The 22,620-nt window shown below is 42.8% G+C and overlaps 1 protein-coding gene across 7 annotated transcripts in view; it reads right to left on the reverse strand.

Moving 5' to 3' along the window:
• The window catches only part of ARID1B (AT-rich interaction domain 1B), a 416,950-nt gene that overhangs the window by 34,520 nt on the left and 359,810 nt on the right, over positions 1 to 22,620 (reverse strand). For 4 of the 7 annotated variants that reach the window (XM_082633300.1, XM_082633301.1, XM_082633302.1 and 1 more), the window contains 3 exons: positions 8,637 to 8,782; positions 1,549 to 1,658; positions 678 to 836 (listed from right to left, as the gene is read on the reverse strand). In XM_082633300.1, the coding sequence (XP_082489426.1) occupies positions 678 to 836; positions 1,549 to 1,658; positions 8,637 to 8,782 (415 nt within the window). The remainder of the gene's footprint in view (positions 1 to 677; positions 837 to 1,548; positions 1,659 to 8,636; positions 8,783 to 22,620) is intronic. The other 3 variants (XM_082633305.1, XM_082633306.1, XM_082633303.1) reach the window with 2 other exon arrangements.

Below are 22,620 nucleotides of genomic sequence, written 5' to 3' on the forward strand. Positions count from 1 at the left end.
CGTATGAAATCAACACTTAATATCAAGATTATGAGCAGGCTTGTGCAGGATATAATTTTTCTATCTCAACTGATTCTAATGTAGGCACACATTAATCTAAGAGTAGCATTCCAAATATTCACGTGCACTAACATTTCTACAACTTTTCTGTTCGTTTCTGACAAGTAGACTGAAACAAAGCCTGGCTGATGATATGCTAACCTGTGCCCAGAGTGTAATATTTATATTTTCAAGATAGGCAGTTTTGAAACAAGATGTTTCAGACACAATAGCTGATGACAGATTTAGGCCAAAGGCCAAACTTATCATATACTCCATGGCTGCTATTGGTTCCTATGCAAATGGACAGTTAACTCATTTTAAAGATCTTCTATAAGCGCACAATGGATTAGACATTTAAACAAAGTCATTGCGTGAAGGAGTTTGGACCCAGTAACACAATCACATGCTTCGTATAGAGACGCTTCTTTATATCAGTGGTTTCATTACCAGCAATCAACTTATGTATGATGCATACAAACTTTACTCATTTTGTTACTACTATAAAGAAAACCCTTTCATGGATAAATTATGAAGAAAAAGTCTTATAAAACAAATAAATAAGCAAGCATTAAAATAGAATTAATTATCAAAAAACCCCGAAAAAACAAAAAAAACAAAAAACCAGAGCCACTTACAGGGCTTGATGGAGTCTTTGGCCAGCCTGGGCTGCTAATGCTATCGCTTTCATCTCCATGAAATGAGGAGATGCTAGCAGAGCTGGGGGACATTGGGGAAGGGACTGGCAGGTTGCCGGGGGTTGGGGGCTGAGAAATACCCTGAGAGCTGTAGCTATCCTGTGGTAGAGGAATAAAAAAAAAAAAAAAAAAAGACAAAGGTAGGGCAAACTTTATTTAAAATAACAAAAAGCACATCCAGTTTAACAGACTAATTTTTATATATAATATATATATATATAAAGACATGTACAAACAAACACACAAAACCACACACATATAAAAGTATTAAAACAACATTCTTAATTAGTATAACTTGGTAAGTTTGCTGGATGCTGGATAAGACCACTGAGCCACCATGCTTACTTCAAGCTTACATGGAATGCTAAGCATGGGTTACCCCTTATGAAAGAAAGAAAGGAAAAAAAAAAAAAAGCTGTTCACCTTATTTATCAAATAAGGTAGGAAAGCAAAATATTAAGTATGTTGTTGTTGCTAAGGCGGCCAAAACAGGAAGCTATAAACTGAAGGCAGAGAAAATGGCTTCAAGTACCAACCAGGCAAGATCCCTTCCTTCTCCCCACCCCCGAAGCATTTCTCTGGGTGGGTCCTGTCCCTCCACCCCTCTCCCCCAGCCACGAGTTAAATGCCATAAGAACTAGTAACTTTCAGATCCACACCATGAGGGGGGCGGGGAAAGAAGACTGCAAACATTTCGCACAAGATGGAGGCATGCGGAAGAGAAGAAACCAAATGAAAAAAAGTGAGGAGAGAGCCCCACGGCAGCTGCAGCGAGCAGACCCCACACCGCGTGCAGAGGAGAGAGGAATACCTTCGACTTGCTCTCCGGCTGTGCAGTGCCTTCTTCTTTACCATCTGCTTTGAGAGGCAGGGGCAGTTTGGATTCACCAGGAGACATCATATCTGCAAGACCCATAGATGCTAATCGAAAACAGGAGAAAGAGTTTGGGATTATACATGATGTGTCAGGCTGTGCTCCCACTAACACAAGCTACTGAGTGATGGGGGACCCGAATTTCCCTCCAAGGAAGGAAAGAAAAAAGGAAAAAGAAATTGTAACTCAGAGAATACTCATTTCTGAAATCTAAGTAGCATGACATTCTGGCAATCCTTTTTTATCTTAGGGGGAAAAAAAGCAATCATTTACTCAAGACCTAAGCCACTGAAAGTCAACTTTTATCCATATTATTTTTTTCAAAATTATTACAGCTTTAATAGAGTAGGTGCAAGTAGAAATATGCCCAATGTCTAAATTGCTCATGGGGGATTCAAATGCTGGATATGTCTATTTTCACTGGTTGACTAGAGGATTTATTGCTTTCTTAACTGCCTAAATTCACATAATCCATAGTTTGTAAAATCATTTACCACTTTATATTGTTTCATTTGAAAATCACATCTATTACATATGGCATAGGCTACAATAACGGAAGATGGTTGTAACAGATGGCTTCAAAAACAATCATCAAAAGTAATTTTTGAAGGAGAGGATTTCTAATTATTTTGCAATGGGGCTGGTTTCCTTTCATTCTGGTGCAGTGCACACATGGATCAGTCCTCAGCCTCAGCTCAAATGCCCAGGTTAGACACCCACACCAGCTCAAGTCAACCCTATGATCCCAGGCAAAACTCATTTTCTAGCTCCTGGCTCAGAAATTCAATCAAGTTCATTTAGGCTTTAGAATGAAAGGTTCACCAAAGAACAGCGGATTTACACGCATTTATTGCAAATACTACTAGATATTTTCAAGTCAAAAATATGGATTTAGATTTCCTTTTAAAGGAAGAACAAGGCTACAGTAGGGAATCAGTGTAGATATCCGGGGAGTAACAGCTGAATTTCTGCGGAACCCCACTGTGCAAACCATCTGCACAGCACTGGGCTGTGAGTGTCACACCACACAGCTGTGTGAGGAGGCAGCGCGAAAGAGAGGTGGAAGGAGAAAAGGGAGAGGGGAGAGAGTCACGAGCCTTGTACGTGAGTGAAACACCGAGAACATTCCCATTTCAAAAGAAAAGAAACCTTGAGGTTTTATGAACAGGACCCATTTTACATTCTGCAAATCAACGTGCTGGCCTAACCACGGCCGTGCACATGCAGCATAATGTGCAAAAAAAAAAAAAAAAAAAAGCTTTAAAAAAAGGCTCCACAGATTGCCCACTACAAAATGATTATTGCACATATTCATGTATTACTATGTTTTAGAAAATAATTAGTTTTAATTACAGCAGTGAGAGAGTGAGCAGGGCTCTGGCGAATTAGCTGGCAAGCTTTGTGGTGCTAATTTGCTAATATCGTTAGCATCACTGCAGGTTGAGACCAGAGGTCCTGCCAAAAAAGCCTACCCAGGCACGTGCCTGTGAGTTTACATCAGCACACCCAATGATGCGCTCTGAAATGCCTGTATTTTCCATGGGCACATTGGCTTGTTTTTCAAAGCCCATTTGCAGCTCAGTCAGCCCTTGAAGTCATCACCACACACACAAATCATAATTGGGATGTTTTTCTTTTTTTTTTTTTTTTTCCAAATTACTTTCAATACTTAGACTTTAAGAACTGGAACAAAAAGCTTTTTCAAGTGATGCAGCTGCAGAGAAAAATCTATTGGGATCAGCTAAAAATGCTGTTATTTTTGTGAACGTGTGAAACCTCAAAAAAGCAGCTGAGAGATATTACACCAACAAGACAGCCTCGTGCAAAGTAGTGGATTGCTTTCGTGCAGTTTTACCTCTTGCGCCTAGAGAGAGAGGAATCAGTAAATCTATACATTAAGAAACCCCCTTTGCAGAAGAGGAGAAGGGGAAAGAAAGCAGGATGAGTATGGAAAGAGGGGCTTCTTTATGAAAGTCCACATGTCCTTGCTAGTTATTCCCAGAGTGGGTTCAAAGGGACGATAGCCACACAATTCCAGAGAAACTGGCAAAGCCATGGACACACGGCTTAAGTCCTGCTCCTCCTAACGTTGTAACAGATAGTTTGGTAGCATTTATAATAAATTATGCCTGAATATTATCTTTGAAAAATAGTAATTTCTTTCTAATTCCTTCTTCATGCATTAAATGTGTTAATATACATAAAAGGCGGTCTTTTTAGCATAAAGAACTAGGCCAATATTGTATTATGATAATTAATGACAATTTACAGTGATTTAAAAATCACACTTAGATGAATATAAGCATGTATATTGGTTTGAAATTCCCCAAACTTCTTCATTTCCTATTATATATTTTAAAATGGGCATTCGGGGTATGCAAACATATTTCAAAAATTACATTGCTGGGACTTCCCTGGTGGCGCACTGGTTAAGAATCCGCCTGCCAAAGCAGGGGACACGGGTTCGAGCCCTGGTCCGGGAAGATCCCACATGCTGCGGAGCAACTAAGCCCGTGCACCACAGCTACTGAGCCTGCGCTCTAGAGCCCGTGCACCACAACTATGAGCCTGTGCACCACAACTACTGAAGCGCACGCGCCTAGAGCCTGTGCTCCGCAACAAGAAGCCCGCACACTGCAACGAAGAGTAGCCCCGCTCGCTGCAACTAGAGAAAGCCCGCACGCAGCAACGAAGACCCAACACAGCCAAAAATAAACAAACAAATAAATCAATAAAATTTAAAAATTACAATGCTATATTATTTTGAGAGATAAATAAGTATAGAATATAAAGTAATAGCTTTACTTACGATGTAAGTTTTATTTTACTAAATGGATCATAAGGTCTTTCCTTACTGTGGCTTTTACTATTTCTTTTGTTAAAATGCTTATTTTTGACTTCTTACCAGAATTCTCAATGAACACTGCAAAGAGCCATATGCTTTCCAGGGCACTGTTACTCCAGGGGCACTATTTTTTTCTTCTTCCCCAGAAGAGAAAGACCACCAATATTATATGGATTTGTTAAATCAAGTCACTGTTCTTCCTCCTCTTGACATCAGTAATCCAGCATGTAAAGTTCAGCCATAGAAAGGGGCAGTAAAGAACCTCTGACTGCAGAAAGTGCTGTGTGAGTACTGCAAATACATTTCAAGTAGTAGCCTCTGGCTTTACCATTGGAATTTAAGAGCTAGAATGACTTCTTGGAGTAAGTGTGGGTCAAGGTCCTAAGGCAGTTATTCCACCTGGATTTAATATATTCAAAAAGAACATATGGTGCAAGTAAAACGGACCTTAAACATCCATTCCTGCTCTCCCAGCTTCCTTTACTTAGTCTCCCTGCAAGGCTGCAAAATCATTCCCAGAAGATGGTAAAATAGGACCGGAAACACACAAACAGATCTTTTCTGTTCATGGTAAATAATATACCATACTCCGTAAAATATTTTATTCCTTGTTTTTGAAAACACAAAGGGTCTATCTATGTGTATACATTTGTAGATAGTCACGACTATTTTTTTTATTTTTATTTTTTTATTTATTTTTTATTTTTTTGCTGTACGCGGGCCTCTCACTGCTGTGGCCTCTCCCGTTGCGGAGCACAGGCTCCGGACACACAGGCTCCGCGGCCATGGCTCGCGGGCCCAGCCGCTCCGCGGCATGTGGGATCTTCCGGGATCGGGGCACGAACCCGTGTCCCCTGCATCGGCAGGCGGACTCTCAACCACTGCGCCACCAGGGAAGCCCACGACTATTTTTATATGTGGCAAATATATAAAGAATACTCTTAACACATACAAAGGGTATGAGAAAAGCTCAGGAGAAACTCTTGTCTCTGGCTGGATCAGCAAGGCCTTGAAAGAATCCCCCGAAATTTCCCTATGCTGACATACTCCCAAGGGGACAGTGCATGGCCACAGTGCCACACGGCTGCTCATTTACTATTTGTAAGTTATTCAGATGGAAATGCCCTATACTTTGTACAGTGACTTCTGGTGAGGCAAACTTAGAGTCACAGACAGTAGATATATTTGCTAGCATTTAGATTTCTTCTTGAAGGCGACAGTTTACATGCAGATAATTATACGACTAATGAATATTATAAAATGAAACATAAATAAGTACAATGTAACAACACAAGTATTATATAAGGGTATATTTAACAAGGTTATACATAATTTAGAATTTTTCCCATAGTAATACATAATTCTAATCTTTTAGTCCAACTACATATTTTTAAAAAGCTTCTTTAGAGGGAAACAATCCCCACTGCTCACCATCCCACTTCTCCCCACATCTGAAGTGAAGAAAGAGGTGCCACCTTCACAGTCACACTGACTCCATTTAAATAATTACTTGCTCACTGAGGCTTGTAACAATTTGTCACTACACAGGAGGACTGTTTTTGGCCCTGCACACTGTCTATAGCACAACCGTCTGAACTCAGCAAAGGGGATGCTGGAATGCCGGCTGCACAAAGCTGCTAACTGAGGTTCATAAAACCCCACTGGCCATCATTTGTATTATCTGCACTTTTTCCAAAAGTGTCCTTTGTTGGAGAAAATGCTTTGCTGTTGTCACTGGTAATTTATCTCCATGGGCCCAAACCAAGTAATCTGAGGTGGTGATGATCCAAGCCATTTCTGGCCCATCTCTAGAAAAGTCAAGTGTATACCTTCAGACCAAAACTCCTATCAGGAGCCACACGGTAACATTCTGGGTTCCTTTGTCATTCCTGTTTCCCTCAGAGATTGTAACGCAGTTATAGCAGATTCACATGTATCTATCAATAGAGACACAGTAAATGCTAAATCATCAATATTCCTTGGAGATGCTGGATGATTACTTTCTATCAGGTAGCGTTTGACTTAATAAAGCTGGAATCAAATCATATAAATGGGTAGAGGAAAATTTGGTAAATGTTTAAATTATTAAAAATTCAATACTTCAAAATGCACAATGCAATGAAAAAATATATATATACTAGTAGTAGCCCATACAAAAGACTGTGAGGATAGACGGGCTTTCACTGAACATTTCCTCTGTATGAAATAACAAATAGCTGAATTATCTGAATAATGAAAATAAAAAGAAACCCTCTCTGTGAATCTCCATTAAATTGGTTATTCCTCAGGAATACATAAATCTTCTTAGGCAGGGCATCTATTTGTTGTTGGTTATTTTTTTGTGGCTCTGGGGTCCAAAGGAAAAACGGGAAAAATGAGTATTGCTAATAGTGGGTGAAAATTTATTGTGTAGTTTCAATGCTCCGAAGTAATTTTATTTCAGCAAGCCAGACAAAACACATAATGTCATAACCCCAATACACCATTACCTCGGACAGTGCTGGGAAGGGAAGGGGAAGCTTCTAGCTAATAGTTCAAGCTTTTTATCTTTCATTTCAGATGTAAAAACATCCACCTCGGGGCTTCCCTGGTGGCGCAATGGTTGGGAGTCCATCTGCCAATGCAGGGGACGTGGGTTCGAGCCCTGGTCTGGGAGGATCCCACGTGCTGCAGAGCAACTAAGCCCATGCGCCCCAGCTGCTGAGCCTGCACTCTAGAGCCCGCGAGCTACAACTGCTGGGCCCGTGTGCCTGGAGCCCGTGCTCCGCAACAGGGTTGGGATGGGGGGGACACTGCAGTGGGAAGCCCGCACACCACAGCTGGGAGTGGCCCCTGCTTGTCGCAGCTGGAGAAGCCCTCCCGCAGCAACGAAGACCCAATGCAGCCAAAAATAAACAAAATAAATAAATTTAAAACAACAAAAACAAAAACATCCACCTGCTGGGATGAATGCCTGTTTAACATCAGGAAGGGCTGTTGGATTTATTTATTTAAAAAGCTTCATTTTCACCAGTAGCATCTATTTTTTCCTCTTCCATAAACTTTTAAAGAGAAGTAATCAGGGAATGGCACTATTAAATTAGACCCTAGAAACCAACAACCCTAGAAGCTCAGATGGGATGCAAGCCCAGCCTCTAGCTGTCTCTCGTTCCTGACAAAGAAACAACAGCTCCTGGGGCGTCTTTCAAAGATGGAGAGGTCAGAAAGGCGGCGAAAGGCAGAGGAAATGAAAAAAGGTAATAAGGAAGCCCAGCCTCTGACTCCACAGCGCTTTTCTAACACATCATAAAGCACTGGCAGACGCACAGCTGGCTATGCAAAGCTCTGTAGTAACTAAAGGAGGGAATCCTACCCAAAACGTCGGCGCCAGGAAAAGTTAACAGGTCAGGTGAAATACGTCATCGTTTTCTCATTTAAAGAGCAGTGCTCATCATCACTAGATAGGGGGTTGTAAAGGGTGGTTCAGGACCTTGGGGGCCTAAGAACGTGGAGCATTTGCACAGTTTTAGACATTTTTGTTATTTCCACAAACTGACAGCATACTCTTACTCCACTGATCAGATGGGATTTGGTAAGAATGCAATTGTTGAGATCATAAAGTGTGCTGAAAAAGTTAAACGTCATGAAAAATGTAAAACAATTCATTTAAAAATGTACAATTTCTCAACAGCGACAGTCTATAAATAGCAGCTATAAAAACAACTATTTCATGTGTACATTTAAAGGTGAGTTTTCCTAAATGAAAAAAAAACTATTGCAAACACCCCCTTGTCCTGGCCTTCAATCATTTCCTCTGAAATATGAATTTTAAATGTTTATCTCTGCCACTATCAAATGGAGGTAGACTTTGTCATGGAATCTTCCAATACTCCTAATAATGCCCAAAGGCAAAAAGAGCTTCGTGTATATACTCTGCAAGCAATCTCCAATGACACGTGAAATATGCCCACATATTACACAAACACAGAGTGAATAAAAATAATTTACATAAAACGTAATGTCATCCTCAAGTCTTAATAGATGGAGCAAGTATCCAAGCAGCAGAGAAGTAGTATTTTCCCCCTTTTCACCAAATGATCCGACTGCTTGATTTGCTTTTATACTCTCAGGGGTACCAGCCTAAGAGGAGAAGAGGGAAGCGGGAGGGCGGCCCTCAGAAGCGCAGAGCTGCCAAGGTTACCTGTTGAGCTGTTCACCATATTGGGCGTCATGCTGTAGGGGGGCGCCTGGGTGTTCATCAGCCCAGAGCTGTTGCTCATGGGCTGGCTGTAGGGAGAGCTGGAAGCCATGAGTCCGCTCTGATTCACGCCGGGAAAGCCGCCTTGCCTATATGAAGAGAAAGCACACGCATACGTATCCTGACCACGCACAGTAGCAGCAGTTTACCGCGGCAGTCATTTCTCATAATGGCAGTCATTTATGCGAGGGGTGGGGCCATTATTGTTCTTGTTCCCTTAAAATAATTTATTTCCTGGACCGAGAGGCTGAACTCTACTGCTAAGTAATTATTTAATATACTATGTAAAAATTCCAAACAATGTAAGTTCCACAGATAATCACGTCTGGTGTTCCAGGTTATAATTTATATCGAGGAATATAAGCAGGAAAAGGGGAACTTGAAATAAGAACAGGAATTACAAAAGCAAGCAAAATTAATGTCTAACATTTAAAAAGATCTGACTCTTTATTAACACTACTTAATATCCTCCCATCGAAAACCAAAAATCGAGAAACAGAAAACGAATGGGCAGCGTGCAGGTGTTGTTTAAAAACATTTTTCTTTGACCTAACTTCTCTGATATAATGAATACTGGAGAAAGCATCTCCAAAGCTCCCTTCGACATTCTGCGATGAGGTACTGTTAAAAACACATCAGTTTCCCTATATTAAAATTACACAGTAAACATCAGACTTCCACTTCTGTTGTAGGACGTCTCCTGTGACAGAAGGGAGCTTTTAGACGGGCTCTACGTGTCCCCGTGGGCTCCCAGGCACCCCTCCCCCACTGCTGTGCAGACTCATTTTTCTGGTGACTTAGTTTTGTTAGTTTTGTGCCTACGCTCTGCTCTGGGAAAGACAAACTTCTCTTCACTCTTGCAAAGAGGAAAAGGGTATTCTTTGATCTGAAGGAGACAACTGTCACATAATGTCATGTCTCTAACGGCTGGAATGAGACAGGGAAAGGTGGGGAGAAGAGGTTTAATTGTCCCAGGAAAACTACAATGCCAAAAGAAAGATGCTGGCAATGTGGCAAAATCCTGAAAAGACTCCACTGTTGTAGTCAAGCTTTTCTTATGTAAATAGTATACATTTAAAAACGTATCACAGTTTTGGCGACTAACGTTTACTCTTAGGAGGAGAGCTGAGAGCAGAGGTAAAAATCCCCAGACACGTTGTTTATCTGTTACAAACTAATTGTAATGACAACCCCTCCACCTCCATTAAACTGTCATTTGGTGGTTCTTAATGAATAGTAAAAAAAAATTTTAAGAGATTCTTTAAGAAATTAACACAAGTCATTAAAAAAATACGATTCTTTTTGTGTAGCTATTTTCAGTGGATTTAACTTTCTGCTTGGTAGAAGAAGTTCAAACATGGTCTATCTGAAAATTCAAAGTACCAAAGAGTTGAGTGGTCTTTTCTTTCTTTTAAATATTTTACCAACCATTCAGAGAAGTTCTGTACAAACTAACACTTATGACGGTTTGGAAAGAATGTTCCAGAAGTCTGAGAGGCTACTGTTGTGAGTGAAGCTCTGGGAGGGAGGGAGTCTTACTTCTGCCCTGAACCACAGCTCACCTACCCCCGCTTCAAATAACTAACACTGGTGGGACTAGACAGCAGTTCACTAGGGTGCGCCCAAGATCACCTAGTGGCTTCCGATGAACCCTTAGGTCATCAAATACTTATAATACGCTGCCCGGCAGCTATGAACATATCCCTATATGGTTAGGGTCTTAAACATCAGCAATGTAGACTGTTGGCATTGACTTCACTATCTTAGGTTCTCTTCTGAGGAGTTTCATTCAAAAAGACGATTTAGCATTCGTGTAACTGTCTCAAAGGAAAACAAGTAGCACCTGTTGGGACTGTCCTCTTAATTTCTTTAGCTGATAAATCACATGAAGAGCATCCTTAACTCATGAACAGGCTGTGTTTTGTGGAGACTACTTCCAAGTCAGTGATTGCTTTGACCTGTCCTTCAAGATCCAGTTTTAGGGGCAGCCTCCTCTATGAAGGCCGCCCTTATTCTCCGACCTGGAAGCTCTGTCTTCTCCAGACTCTGTGCCTATATAGCTTTTTATAGCTTTATAGCTTCTGCATTTTCCTTTGTGTATTAAAATAATTTGTGTTCATGTTTTGGCTCTTATAGGCGTATATGCCTCCGGAGAAGTACGAATGAGCACATCACAGCTACTAAAAAGTCTTTGTTAAATGAATGAATTGATAGAGAACATAATCATTGTGAATAGGCATTTTGAAAGATGGCCCCCTTTTCAAACTTCCACCAAATTGTTTCACATGTGGTGAAACTAACGTGTGTATGAAGCTAACAGTTCCTTAAGCACACTTGTTTATAACTAAGGTGGAAAAAGAGAATCAGAGTATAAAATCCATCAGGCAGATGGTTCAATTAAGTAACCTCAAAGGCCCAACTCTAATCTATTATTTCTCCCCCAAGTCTGAACAGTTCATCTTCAATCACCGCAAGATGATGAAAGTGCACATAACAGAGGTTTTAAAAAATATACTTAAAATAACAAAAAGTTAAAGATTTAAAGGTCCATGTGGTGGATGTCAGTTGCTGTTTACAATGGTCCTCAATTAAACTATGCTTATAGTTTTAAGAGTCTGGTTGAAAAGCCAGGGCTCTTGACTCTGTCACTAGTGACACCTTCCACTGTCACTGGGATCCAGGGGGAAAATCACTTTGGCTCTCTTAGCCTCAGTTTTTACATCTGAACATGGAGGAACTGACAATAACATCAACAACTTATCAAGTACTTACAAATATGCGTGGCATGATTCCTAGGTACTTTATACATTTAATTTTTTAAGTTCCTGGAGGAAGGGAGGTGGCATTATGTTCACACACAGAGAAAGAAAATGAGGATCAGAGAGACTAAATAACTTGCCTGAAGACACACAGTAAGTGGCAGAAACAGAAGTTCCCAAGCCTCCTTTCAGCCCAGTATGCTATATACTTCCTCTCTAAGGGCCCTGTAACAACGCTAACTCTCGATGAGACAGAGCAGCCTGTTGTGCTCCTTCCTTTTGTCTACCATACTCCTCTTCTGGTGTAGAAAGTGACAAATCAGAGCGGTGCTTTCCTCTGGGCCTCCTGGAGGGCTCACTCAGCGAGGTGGACACAGTGAGAGGTAGTGGAAGTGGACAGACCAGCCCCCTGGACACCGGCCTTGAGGAGGGAGTTTATCCTGGGTGCTACGGGCCTCTTGGGTAGTATCCAAGCAAGGAAGGAGCTGAGAGGGAAACGGGCCTTCCCAGGAGAGCAGGGCACGTGCGGCCACGAGCATAGCACTTGGCCACCTGTCTAAACGGGGGAGAGAGCCAGTCTGTCATCATCACAGAAGAAATCCTATTCATTACTGCTTTGGAAATGACTGCCAAGACTATTGGTAATTTTGAACAAGCAGAATGGGCTTGATACTAAAAAAGAGCTTTCAATGCCCTCTGTTGAATTTTGGGAATCGAGACGATTTGTTTTCTGGAAGGACACATCAGATGGCTGCCTCTCTGACGAGGCCGGGCGCTCCAGCTCACTGTGGTGTCGCTGACATAAGCGCACTTCCAGGGCTCATGACAGAACGCTGACTTGGTTGGGCCAACGACCATTATTACCAGGACCACAGCAGCCTCAGAGGACGCTGGCCCCTTTCCAGAGGCAGTGCTCACCGACTACCGGCTCTCTTTCTGACCACAGCAGCATTTGGAATGCTCCAAATGGAATTAGGAGAGAAAAGCAACAAGTCACCAGTTTCTTGTTTTCAAAACGAAACAAGAGCGACAAAACAAAAACAGGCAAAAATACGAACTGACGTGAGGGAAATATTTTCAACGTAAAACCCTACCAAGACGTAAGTTGTACCTGGAAGAGCAAAGTGCCCTACCTTGATCTTTGGGTCTGTGAACAGCTGGGATGTTGTTTCTAGCGGGTCTATGGGCTCAGATGGTTTTTGTTACGAATGACCGCTCTCCTGACGGCACGGATTCCTAACCCGCAATGGCTGTGGCAGTGAATGCCCAATAATGGCTGGGGGTAGGGGTGATAAAAACATTGGAAAATAACGTTTTGTTGCTGTTATGCTGCTGAGGCGGCTACTGGACTGCGCCCTGCGGAACCGACCGTGTTGGGCGGCGCCACAAATCACAAGGCGCTTACTACCATGCGGCCCTGCGCTGGCCGGGGGCCAGGGGGCCGGGGCACAGCCCGGCAGGACTCCCCCGGCTCGGGAGTGTCGAGGTGTGACGTAGGCGGTTGCTATGTAAACGTGCGGACTTGCAGAGTAACCAGAGGCACATGAATTGGTCTTCAGTTGGGACTAGACCTAAGTGTTTAAGATCTGTCATTCCATGACAAAAAGCAGGTGATGACAACGAGAATGATTCAGAAGTGGAGCTGGCAAGCGCACTTCCCTCCAGCACTCCTCGGTCTACACACACACAGGTGGTGTCTCATGGCTCGTCCTTTTATTCACTTTGGAGATTTCTGAAACATTACACGTTAATCTGCCAATAAAGGGCTGGCTTTGGGGGAGAAAACCCAGAAGCAAACACCGATTTTAAAGTGACCATTTCCAATGGTTCACCGTGAAAACAGAAAGGAGAATACAGCTTCCCACCACAGTTTGAATTTTAGCAGGTAAAAATGTCAGTACGAAATCCAATACAGAGTAACCACACATTTCTAAATATCGTGTTTTTAAGTCAACTACAATAAAATTTAAAGTAAAATAAAGTCTGTATATGATTTTCGTGCTTTCAAAGAATCTTTAGGCCATATTGTTTTAGCAATCACTACTTTTTCTCAATAGGGATAGACTGGAGAGTGGGATATGTTTATTTTGACAATGAATGGATTTCTGATACAGCTCTTTGGAGGAGGGGAGGGACAGACAGAAGAAACGCTCTGGAAATAGACACGAGGTGAGTGAAGCCACTTTATATAAAGTCTAGTGGCAAAGACACACGGAGAGAAGCTCCACTCTGAAGAATCCTAGCACTGAAAATATCATTACTGAATTATGCTCAAAAGGAACATAAAGCAGTGCATGCTTCATTGGACAACGGCATGACTGCCAAATATATGTATCTTTCTCCCTACGGACTGTCACTATGGATGTAGTTTAAGTTATGAAGCCAGAAAAGACTGCTTATTGACAAAATAAATGAGACTAACACTAAAACTTGGGGTACTTTCCCACTTAAGCCCAGTAGTTATCAGAACCAGGAACTTGAAACTTTGAAAAGCCCAATTCCAGCAGTTCAACCTCGGAGAGCTCCAATCGTTATCCATAACATTACACAGGATGCCCTATTTTAATAAACACAAATAATCGGTTTTATAAACAAATAATTTGCACGTACGTGTCCAGATCACTGGTGAAACAGACTTTCAACCTAAGTTACACAGCAGCTCTTCCAAAGCAGTACCAAGAGGGACACATTCAGTCAAGATTATTTAAAATCTAATATCTGAAGAATGAAAATCGCTAGCTTTGCCCCCAAAACAACACAATCAAAACAGAAGTGAAAGCTGTCCGAACTGCAGCCCATTTTCGGTGTGGCTAATCCATCAGTACACCTGTGACAGCAAATCCAACTGCAGTTCTAGTGGGGAAATCATAATCTCAACGAGCCAGTTGCTTTGGCTAGAAATCAACCCTGTGAAGGTAAAGTGGCGCTTATATCATTAAACCAAAGACAAAGAACAAATGCAGGTGCCAATGAGTTAAAAATCTGTAGATTCCTAGAAAGATGCACAGCCACACACTACTGTTTAAAAAACTGTCGCACCCCTTTCACTCAGGAAGGCGTGCTATAATAACAAAATTAGTCAGAAATACCTTCTTTGTAGCTGACAGTTACAGACACGTGTGCATGATGGGTGTGGGAGGGGCAAGGGAGGAAGGAGCCCACCGGCAGGCCCAGACAAAAGCAAACACGAGTCAAGTAACCAGAGCAGGGAGTGTCCAACTGCAACCACGCCGTGCGGATAAAGGAGAGGTGCACACGCTGGGGGTGTTTATAATGAGGAGGTCAGAGCACGTTCCCTGAGGAAGGGATGCTGGCCCCTCTGACCCCCCTCCTCAGGTGAGATCTGAGGGATGGAAAGGGACTCAGTCAGGTGAGGAGGGGAGGAGAGGAGAGATTAAGAGATGAGAGGGAGAGGGCGGGGCCAGGTCACGTGGGGCTTACGGTTCCCTGGGGTTTCGCCTGTACCCTAAGAGCAGCCGGCAGAGAGGAGGGGTTTAAGCAGGAGAAATGGCAGAAAAGGATGTGCATTTCAAAGGCATGGTCCTCTGGCTGGGGGACGGCGGGGAGGGGACAGGAGAGGCAGGAAGAACGAACGCAGGGCAACAGGTGTGCGGCTGTCACGCGAGTCCAGATGAGACAAGGTGGCGCGCGGAACCGGGGTGGGAGTGACGGGGAGCTGAGCGCTCCCCCAGAGGTAGACCCGCAGCACTCGGTGATGAGTCAGACATTGTGGGGAGAGAAAAGGTGGCCCGACGTCCCCTGGCTGCCCGGCTGCACAAGGGGCAGGTAAGGGGCCGCTGCTGCGAGGGAAGACCCGCGAGAGACGTGAGCTGCGCTCTGGACACGTGGGGTCTGAGCTGCCAGGAGGCCACGTCGCGGGGGCGGCTGGAGACCCAAGGCTGGGAAGCGGAGGGCGAGTCCTTTCCGTCCGCCTTCCTCCCTAGGCAGGAACGCCCTTTACAAGACTTCTTGGTCTGTTTTCTAAGATCTTCCCTGTGTGAACATCACCTCTTTTCAAGGCAGCCTGTTCCCTTAAGGAGAGCCGAAGTGGGTATGATGACAGCAACAAATCAGCTAGAGCAACAATTATCAGTCACTTCCCAGCTATAAATTAATAACTCCCCAAACCCTTTGGTAATTGATACATTTAAGTTTTCTTTTTTTTTCTTCCTTTAAGCATGGGCAAAGAGGAATGTAATAACATTCAACATCTCTATGAAAAAGACCCTTTCAATAGAGGCGAGTAATGACTTTGTTAGCAAATTCTCCAGAACGGTCTTTGGTGAGTGTATATTTGCAGATAACTCTTCAGAGCCTAACTTGTCCCACGCGTGTCTCTGCCACGGGCCTATATAACGTGGCATTGCCCACAGGGCCTCTCTGTGACTTAAGCACTCCTCCTGGTTCTCTCCACCTTTCTCCAGAGAGCTGTATTTTCACCCCTGCATCTCAGTGAAGCCGTTTCCACCAAGCACGGAGGAATCCTGCATATTCCATGCTGAATGTCCCGAAACCCTGTAACGTCAGAGACCTTGCTTCCCTTTTTGTTAGCTATTCCCTGCGGACTTCTCAAAGGGCTCCAACCTGTTCCCAGCTCCGCTCCTGGCACTCACTCTAAAATGGCACCCGTCGCGCAATTTCAAGATTCAGTACTCCCTTTTCGCTTCAGTGTGCAGGTAACCCGTTTTAGTTGTTCCTAAAGCAGCTGACTGATCTTCACCTTCTCTCTCAAAGCAGCCAGGAGAACAAATAGAGCTCTAGGCTTCTGAAGCGAGAGACTTCCTTGTCGGGGTGTGAAGAAAGTGCAAGAACTATCTGGCTCCTTGAATTTTGGTAATTGATAACTAAGACTGTTCTCTTCATCTCAAAGTTGATTTTGGTTTGTTAAACCCATCGTTCTGTTCTTATGAACTGTTTACTGGCAATCATACAAAAATGAACTAAAAAACTCCCTTCTGAAGATGCTACATTCAGAGGTTTTGACATCAGCACTTCCTTCAAGGGCAGGGCGTTACGAAAGCCACAGGGGCAGCACTGGGCCCCAAACCTGTCTTTTCCCTGCTAGAGGGGAGCCCGGCACTTTGTTGGGTGGGTGCTGGCACCCGTGGCTTCCGACTGGCCTCTAAGACGTCACTGGCACAGTTCCCTTGTCTGCTAAAAATGAGATCTGTTGAACCTTGTGAAAGAAAAACTAGTTGCCTCTAACGTCCCCCTTAGAAAGAAAAAAGTGCCCCTTTCTAACTGCATTATATTAAAGATCTTTAAGAAAGTTTATCTTGACATCATAATACCATTAAGACCTCGAATGATTTACAAAGGCTATTCCTTCTCCGCGATAGGAGTTGCCACCTTTACACCAGGACACTGCCTTCCTGGGTACAAGCTGTAAGGGAGAGCGAACTGACACGGGAGTGGGTCTCCTTGGAGGTTTGGGCACCTGGGACGCAGGCAGCAAATGGGCGTGGCAGCTACTGAGGAGCCAGGAAGCAGGCAGCAACGAGCTGACCCCAGTGCTGCTTTAGGAGGGGACAAGTGAGAGGGCACAGGTCTCACGTGCATTCAGACTTCTTGTACCTTAATGGACCAGGCTGTCGGCTAAAAAAAATAAAATGGAATTTGGGTCCTGAGATCCGCATCTCATACACTTTACCACAGCAACATTCTGTCAAACCCTCTAACAAGGAATGCACTTGTCCAGGGCCGCAGTGCCAGGAAATATATCAATATGGTTATTTCCAACTTACAAAAAAATCCTCCTAAAATTCTTACAGATTTTCTGAGCTACGGGTGGCCTTGGGCCACAAAGTTACTTAATTTATTTCAGCAAAACACCGTTCAAAATTAGGGTAAAAAATGTTGCAAGAAAGGCCTGATAGCTGAGCAGAACTATAGTTCTTTACGTCCACACCAGGTGCTCTGGCCCGAGAAGCTGGAGGGGCAGGACCCAGCAAGTTCGTACTGGTAGGTATTTAACAATCAAAGGCAATCAAGTAAGAGTTAACTTTCAAAGCAAGGGACAAAACCTTATGGTTTGGTTTTGTTTTTTAATCTATGTAATGGAAATAGAGTTCAAAGTAAGAATGAAGGTCAAGATTAGGAGAGCCTCAGGGAGTTGCTCCCACAGGCTTAACGCTACCAGCTAAGAGGCCCTCTGGGCAGTCGGACAATGCAGCCCCCCACCTATGATCTTCACACGGTCACCCATGACACCTCCCCAACCCCAGACTGGGAAAGACCAAGACCCGGATCACAGCCTCTTCATCACTTACAAACTGTTCTTGTTGCCTTCAGCCCCAAACCCTGCTAAGGTTATGAGGTTTCAGACTGAGAACAACTTGACACTTCCTGGTTTCAACCTGAAAGCCTCGCAGGTTGGTGCTGAGGCCACTGGTACTACCTGAGACCAATGTGATCTTGGCACTCCTACCCTTAACAACTCTGAAGAGCTGGGATTGGCTGGGCTGGGTTGCTGAATTTTTCCAGTGACGGGTGGACTGTAATGCCGATTCTAGATGTGATATTCCCAGTTTGTCCGGTGTGAGAATGTGGTATGTGGGGGAAGAGATGTTAGTGGGCCTATGAGGTTAGAAAGGAAAACAAGTGGCCTGGATGAGTGAACCTGGGCACACACTCCACTGATGGAGGACTCGCGTGGTTAATCAGAGCCCCAACCCGATACACACATCACTGAGAGCTCTCTTAGACGTAAGGACAGCACCCAGCTGTGAGAGGTGCAGACTGGGATGTGGAGAGAAGACATTCTGAATAAAGAAGGCAGTTCTAGGAATGGAGGGGAACTTGGAATATCTCAGAGTATCAGGAAGATACTGATATCTGAGAGGATGCTCAGAGGTAGAAAGTGAGACAAAAGATCGCCAAAGCCTGAGTCACGGTATCAGGTCTGTTTAAACGTCAGTTCCTTCTGGTTCTATCCAGTGTCCCCAGCTCTAGTCCAGTCTTTTCTTCAGTCAGCGTCTATCAGGTACAGAGCACGGGCTCTCCGAGCTTGGGCTTCCTTGCCTCCTCCCTCTGTGTTTTTCACTAGTGCTCCTCAGCAGCAGGATTCCCTAATGCAATCCCCAGATTTGTGCTGTTCTTCTACACCAGGATCACCCAGTGGGTTTATAAAAAACACAGGCTCACAAGCCTCACCTGGCGTGAGGCTGGGGTGAGGGTGTGTGTGTATATTTAAAAATCTCTCTAGATAACAACCAGTGGTTTAAGGAACTTCACAGACTCGAGTCCATTAAAGGTTTGCTGTACATTTCATACTTTGATTCCTTGGATCTCATTAAACTTAAAAAAAAATCTCTCTTAGTATTTTAAAAATTAGTGTTTTACTACTTTTTGATTTGAAGACTAATAAACGTACTTTATGGCTGCTATAAAAATTCTGGAACTCTGAAAGATTTGATTGAAATCATAATCTTAAAATACCAACACAGCAATATGCATTCAAATTCTAAATTTTGAAGGCAAAAAAGGAGCTAAAAATTAAACCATAGTGTTTAGATGTTAAAACAAAGGCTAACATTTAATTGTAAAAATTAAAACTCTATTTAAGCCTTTGAAATCTTTTCACTTTGTCTTTCAATAACATGACTTTTCAAATCATAGCTATTATTTTAATACCTAATTGTCCCAAATCCAAAGGGCTAAATTCTTAGTTAACACAGATCACTCACAGCTCTTTAAGCCCGTGGACCCACTATGACTGAGGCTGCACACACATGCGTTTTTGCCCCTTCTCTTTGATGTGTTAATGCACTGTCTCCATTACTGTGTTTCCACATCAGTGCCTCCTAGCCCATCAGCAGACTGAGTCATACTGGCTTCAGAGGAAAAAAACAGAGAAAAAGTGCCTTGCTGGCAAATAGCAACAGGGGAAATGAATTATAAATACACTCCACTGAAGAAGAGGTGCTGGAAGCTGTGTGTGTGTGTGTGGGGGAGGATGGTGCACGTAAGACACAGGTATAAGCGTCTACGCAGGCCCAATCCACCAGGGTCTGTACGTGCAGCTACCTGTTCCCAAGCAGAGGAACCACTGCTCAGACTCTCACAAAACATTCAGCTGCGTCAACATCAATTGTTAGGCTGCTACTGATCGAGCTACCTTATGGTTAAGACTTCATGAAATTTATTCACCCTGTTAAAGAGTGGCTAAGATTGGAAAATAATATTAATTAAAACCCCTCATTTCCTACTTTACTAAAACCAAAAATATTTAAAAGCTAATTTCAGTTATCCTAGCTTTTGGTATGACTTAAGAATTAAGATGTAAGTCTCCAGACTCAGGGTTGTGGTATTCAGTATAAAAATTCCCTCCTCAGCAGGAGAAATGAGACTTTTCAAATGGACTCGTTTTTGCTCTTTCTTTCTTTTTAAAAAAACTAAGAAGTCTGAGAGTCTTCCTCTGTCTGCTATTAAGTGGGTTCAATGGGGAGTCTTTGAAGGGACAGCTATTGCTTGTATCAGCATCACGCAGGTGCACGCATTTATCTGGGTAAAAATGCCAACTTCTGGTTCTGCTCCTGCACGACTCAGAATCCTTATTTTAACAGCTACGCTCCGGTCTCAAGAATGCAACATGTTAAAGCGCCACTGGTGGGCGATCGAAGGGGGAAAAGGACAGAAATTCAAACCCAGCTGTGTGCCATCAAGTAAACTGTCGCTTCACTTCATAAGGCGTGTGGTTCCAGAAACAAACCGCTCCTGATGTGCAGGTAGTCTGCGTGGAAAGCAGCAAAGCGCTCCCTTCCTTTCAGACACAACAAAGGCTGAGCTAAAGAAAAACAATCCAGACTTCGATGCAAGAAATAGCATCTCCAATGAGACACTGATTAATGTTTGCTTTCTACTAGCATCAAGAGATTTGCCTTTAGACATGAGGGAGAAGTAAAATTAAGAGATTTTTTTAAAAAAAGAAACTCTACAGAGACAGCACTAAGCAGAAGGAAGAGCCATAGGCGTAGGAGACAGGGCCCTGGGGTCGACTTCGCCCCGCCTGTAACTAACTAAATAACCCGTGGCAGGTAACTTTGTAGATCTCAGTTTCCTTCATCATAAAATTGGGGGGTACAGACTGGATGCCATCTAAAATATTTCCAGCTCTAAAAATCTATTATTGTACAACTGAAATTCTATATCCTCTTGGAAGCTATCCTGGTGAAAATATTATCCTAAAGGTCTGTGCCAGGACTTTGACACAAACCATCTCAAGTCACCGAAGACTTGATTGAAGTTGAGATATAGGAGGTGCTGGGGATGGCTGACTTCAAGGAATCAAAATCTACCATGGCTTAAAGGTCTAGGGCTTGCCAGGCCTTCTGTAAGTTCACTGAAGTCATGCATCATCCTGGGAGCTCATTTCCAAGAAAAAAAAAATCTGGATAATGCTGAAATATCCAAATCCACAGATCAGCTCTATTAGGCAGAGATGTCAATTGTCAGACAGTACCAGGTGGGTGCCACCTAAAATGAAAGAATGAATGCAAAACACACTAAATGACCATGGGAAATTTATCTTACGTGTGTGTGTGTTAAGCATAGAGGTCAATCATTCAAAAAATATGAAGGATTATGATATAGCCTGGGATTCATGGAAATGCTTCTTTAGAAGCAGTAGGCCAAAGTCTTTCCTAAACTTCTGGCCGACCTTGGCTCGTCTGGGCTTTGACAGTGTCTTAGAGTCCCTCCGACATGATGCTGCAGACAGCCGTCAGAACTGCACTGAAGATGAAGGTCATCCGCCAGCCCTGACTAGGCTTTCAGTAAGACAACTAGTATTTCCCACTCTCTGTTTCTCATTACTTCAAAAGAATAGAACATGATCTAGAAATGCTTTAAAACTGAACACAGAAAGGTATCTTCTGAGTAAAAAAGTATATCAAATGTGTATGGGGGAGGTCCTGGACAGATATTACATATAAATTGCTAATTTCAAATTATTGTATAGTATTACTCAGCTAATCTAGTACCTGAACAGTACGATTCATCACATTCTATTGTAAATTGTCTAAAAATCAAAATGAGGGAGTCCTTTACTCAAAAGGTGACAAAGAAAAAACAATTCATCCATATGTTCCTTAACTTATTCACCACAGCAGCTTTACTCTCACAATGTCACTCTTAAAAAAGGAATTAGTAAAACAGCTTCTAACAAGTTTAATCTGTGTGTTTTTTCCTCTATATTATTTTACATCCAACTAGCTGAAAAAGCCTGAAGCATAATTGCCATAATCCTTCATTTCTGCAGTTAGCTTTCTGTCTCTAATTGCGTGCGCGCACGCACACACACGCACGCACACACACACACACACACACACACACTCCCTCCCTTCATCACTAATTTGTCTTTTTCAGATTCTTTCTTAGGCTCTAGGCCCTTTGGGATTCTGACTTGAGAAAGAAGTCATTATAACCAACTCTGTGAATATTGTATTTCTGAAAGGCTTGGGCCACTTCTTCCTGAGAGACTGCCATTTAGTGGACTGGCTTTTCAAGTTGCCAACCTAACTTTACCCTGACAGACCTATCAATGGGGAAAGAAAACAAGAACAAAAGCAAAAACACAAGTTTGCTTCAATGGGCTGTTAAGTAAAGCAAAAACATGTTGAAAATCAAATTTCCTAACCCATAGCACTGAAACATGTACTATACATGTTTTCTCACATTCAAGCTTCTACTTTAAAAAAAAAAAGGGCACAACAGGTTATGTAAGGAAGGAAGATTTAAAATAGAAATAAAACTTTTTCTTTCTTTTTTAGAAAGAATAGTGTAAACGCAAACGGCAAAATTCAGAGCTAACACAGATGGGGCTGCAAAGATGAGCCTTTGCCAACTGTGCTTCATGTGATTTACAAAGAATCACTCCAACATCTTCCTTTTTCTTATTTTTAATTAAGGAGGAGGTGTTGTATTCTAAGGAAGCTATCTGGATGTTGCTGGCTGAAACGCAGATTTGATCTTCCCGTGCTGGTTAGCTAACATTGATTTTCTGCCCCAGTGGAAGACATTTTACTCTGATGCATGCCATTTAAATTCATTTTACACAGCTGCTTAATGTGGCTTGGCAAGGCACAGCCAAACTAGCTTTGTGGGTCTAAATAGGACTCCTGAGTTGGTAAAGGACAGATCCTATGGATTAGCAGCTGATGATAAACGCT

The sequence above is a fragment of the Mesoplodon mirus genome, assembly GCF_964341445.2.
Source record: "Mesoplodon mirus genome assembly, chromosome: 10".
NCBI classification, from domain to species: Eukaryota; Metazoa; Chordata; class Mammalia; order Artiodactyla; family Ziphiidae; genus Mesoplodon; species Mesoplodon mirus.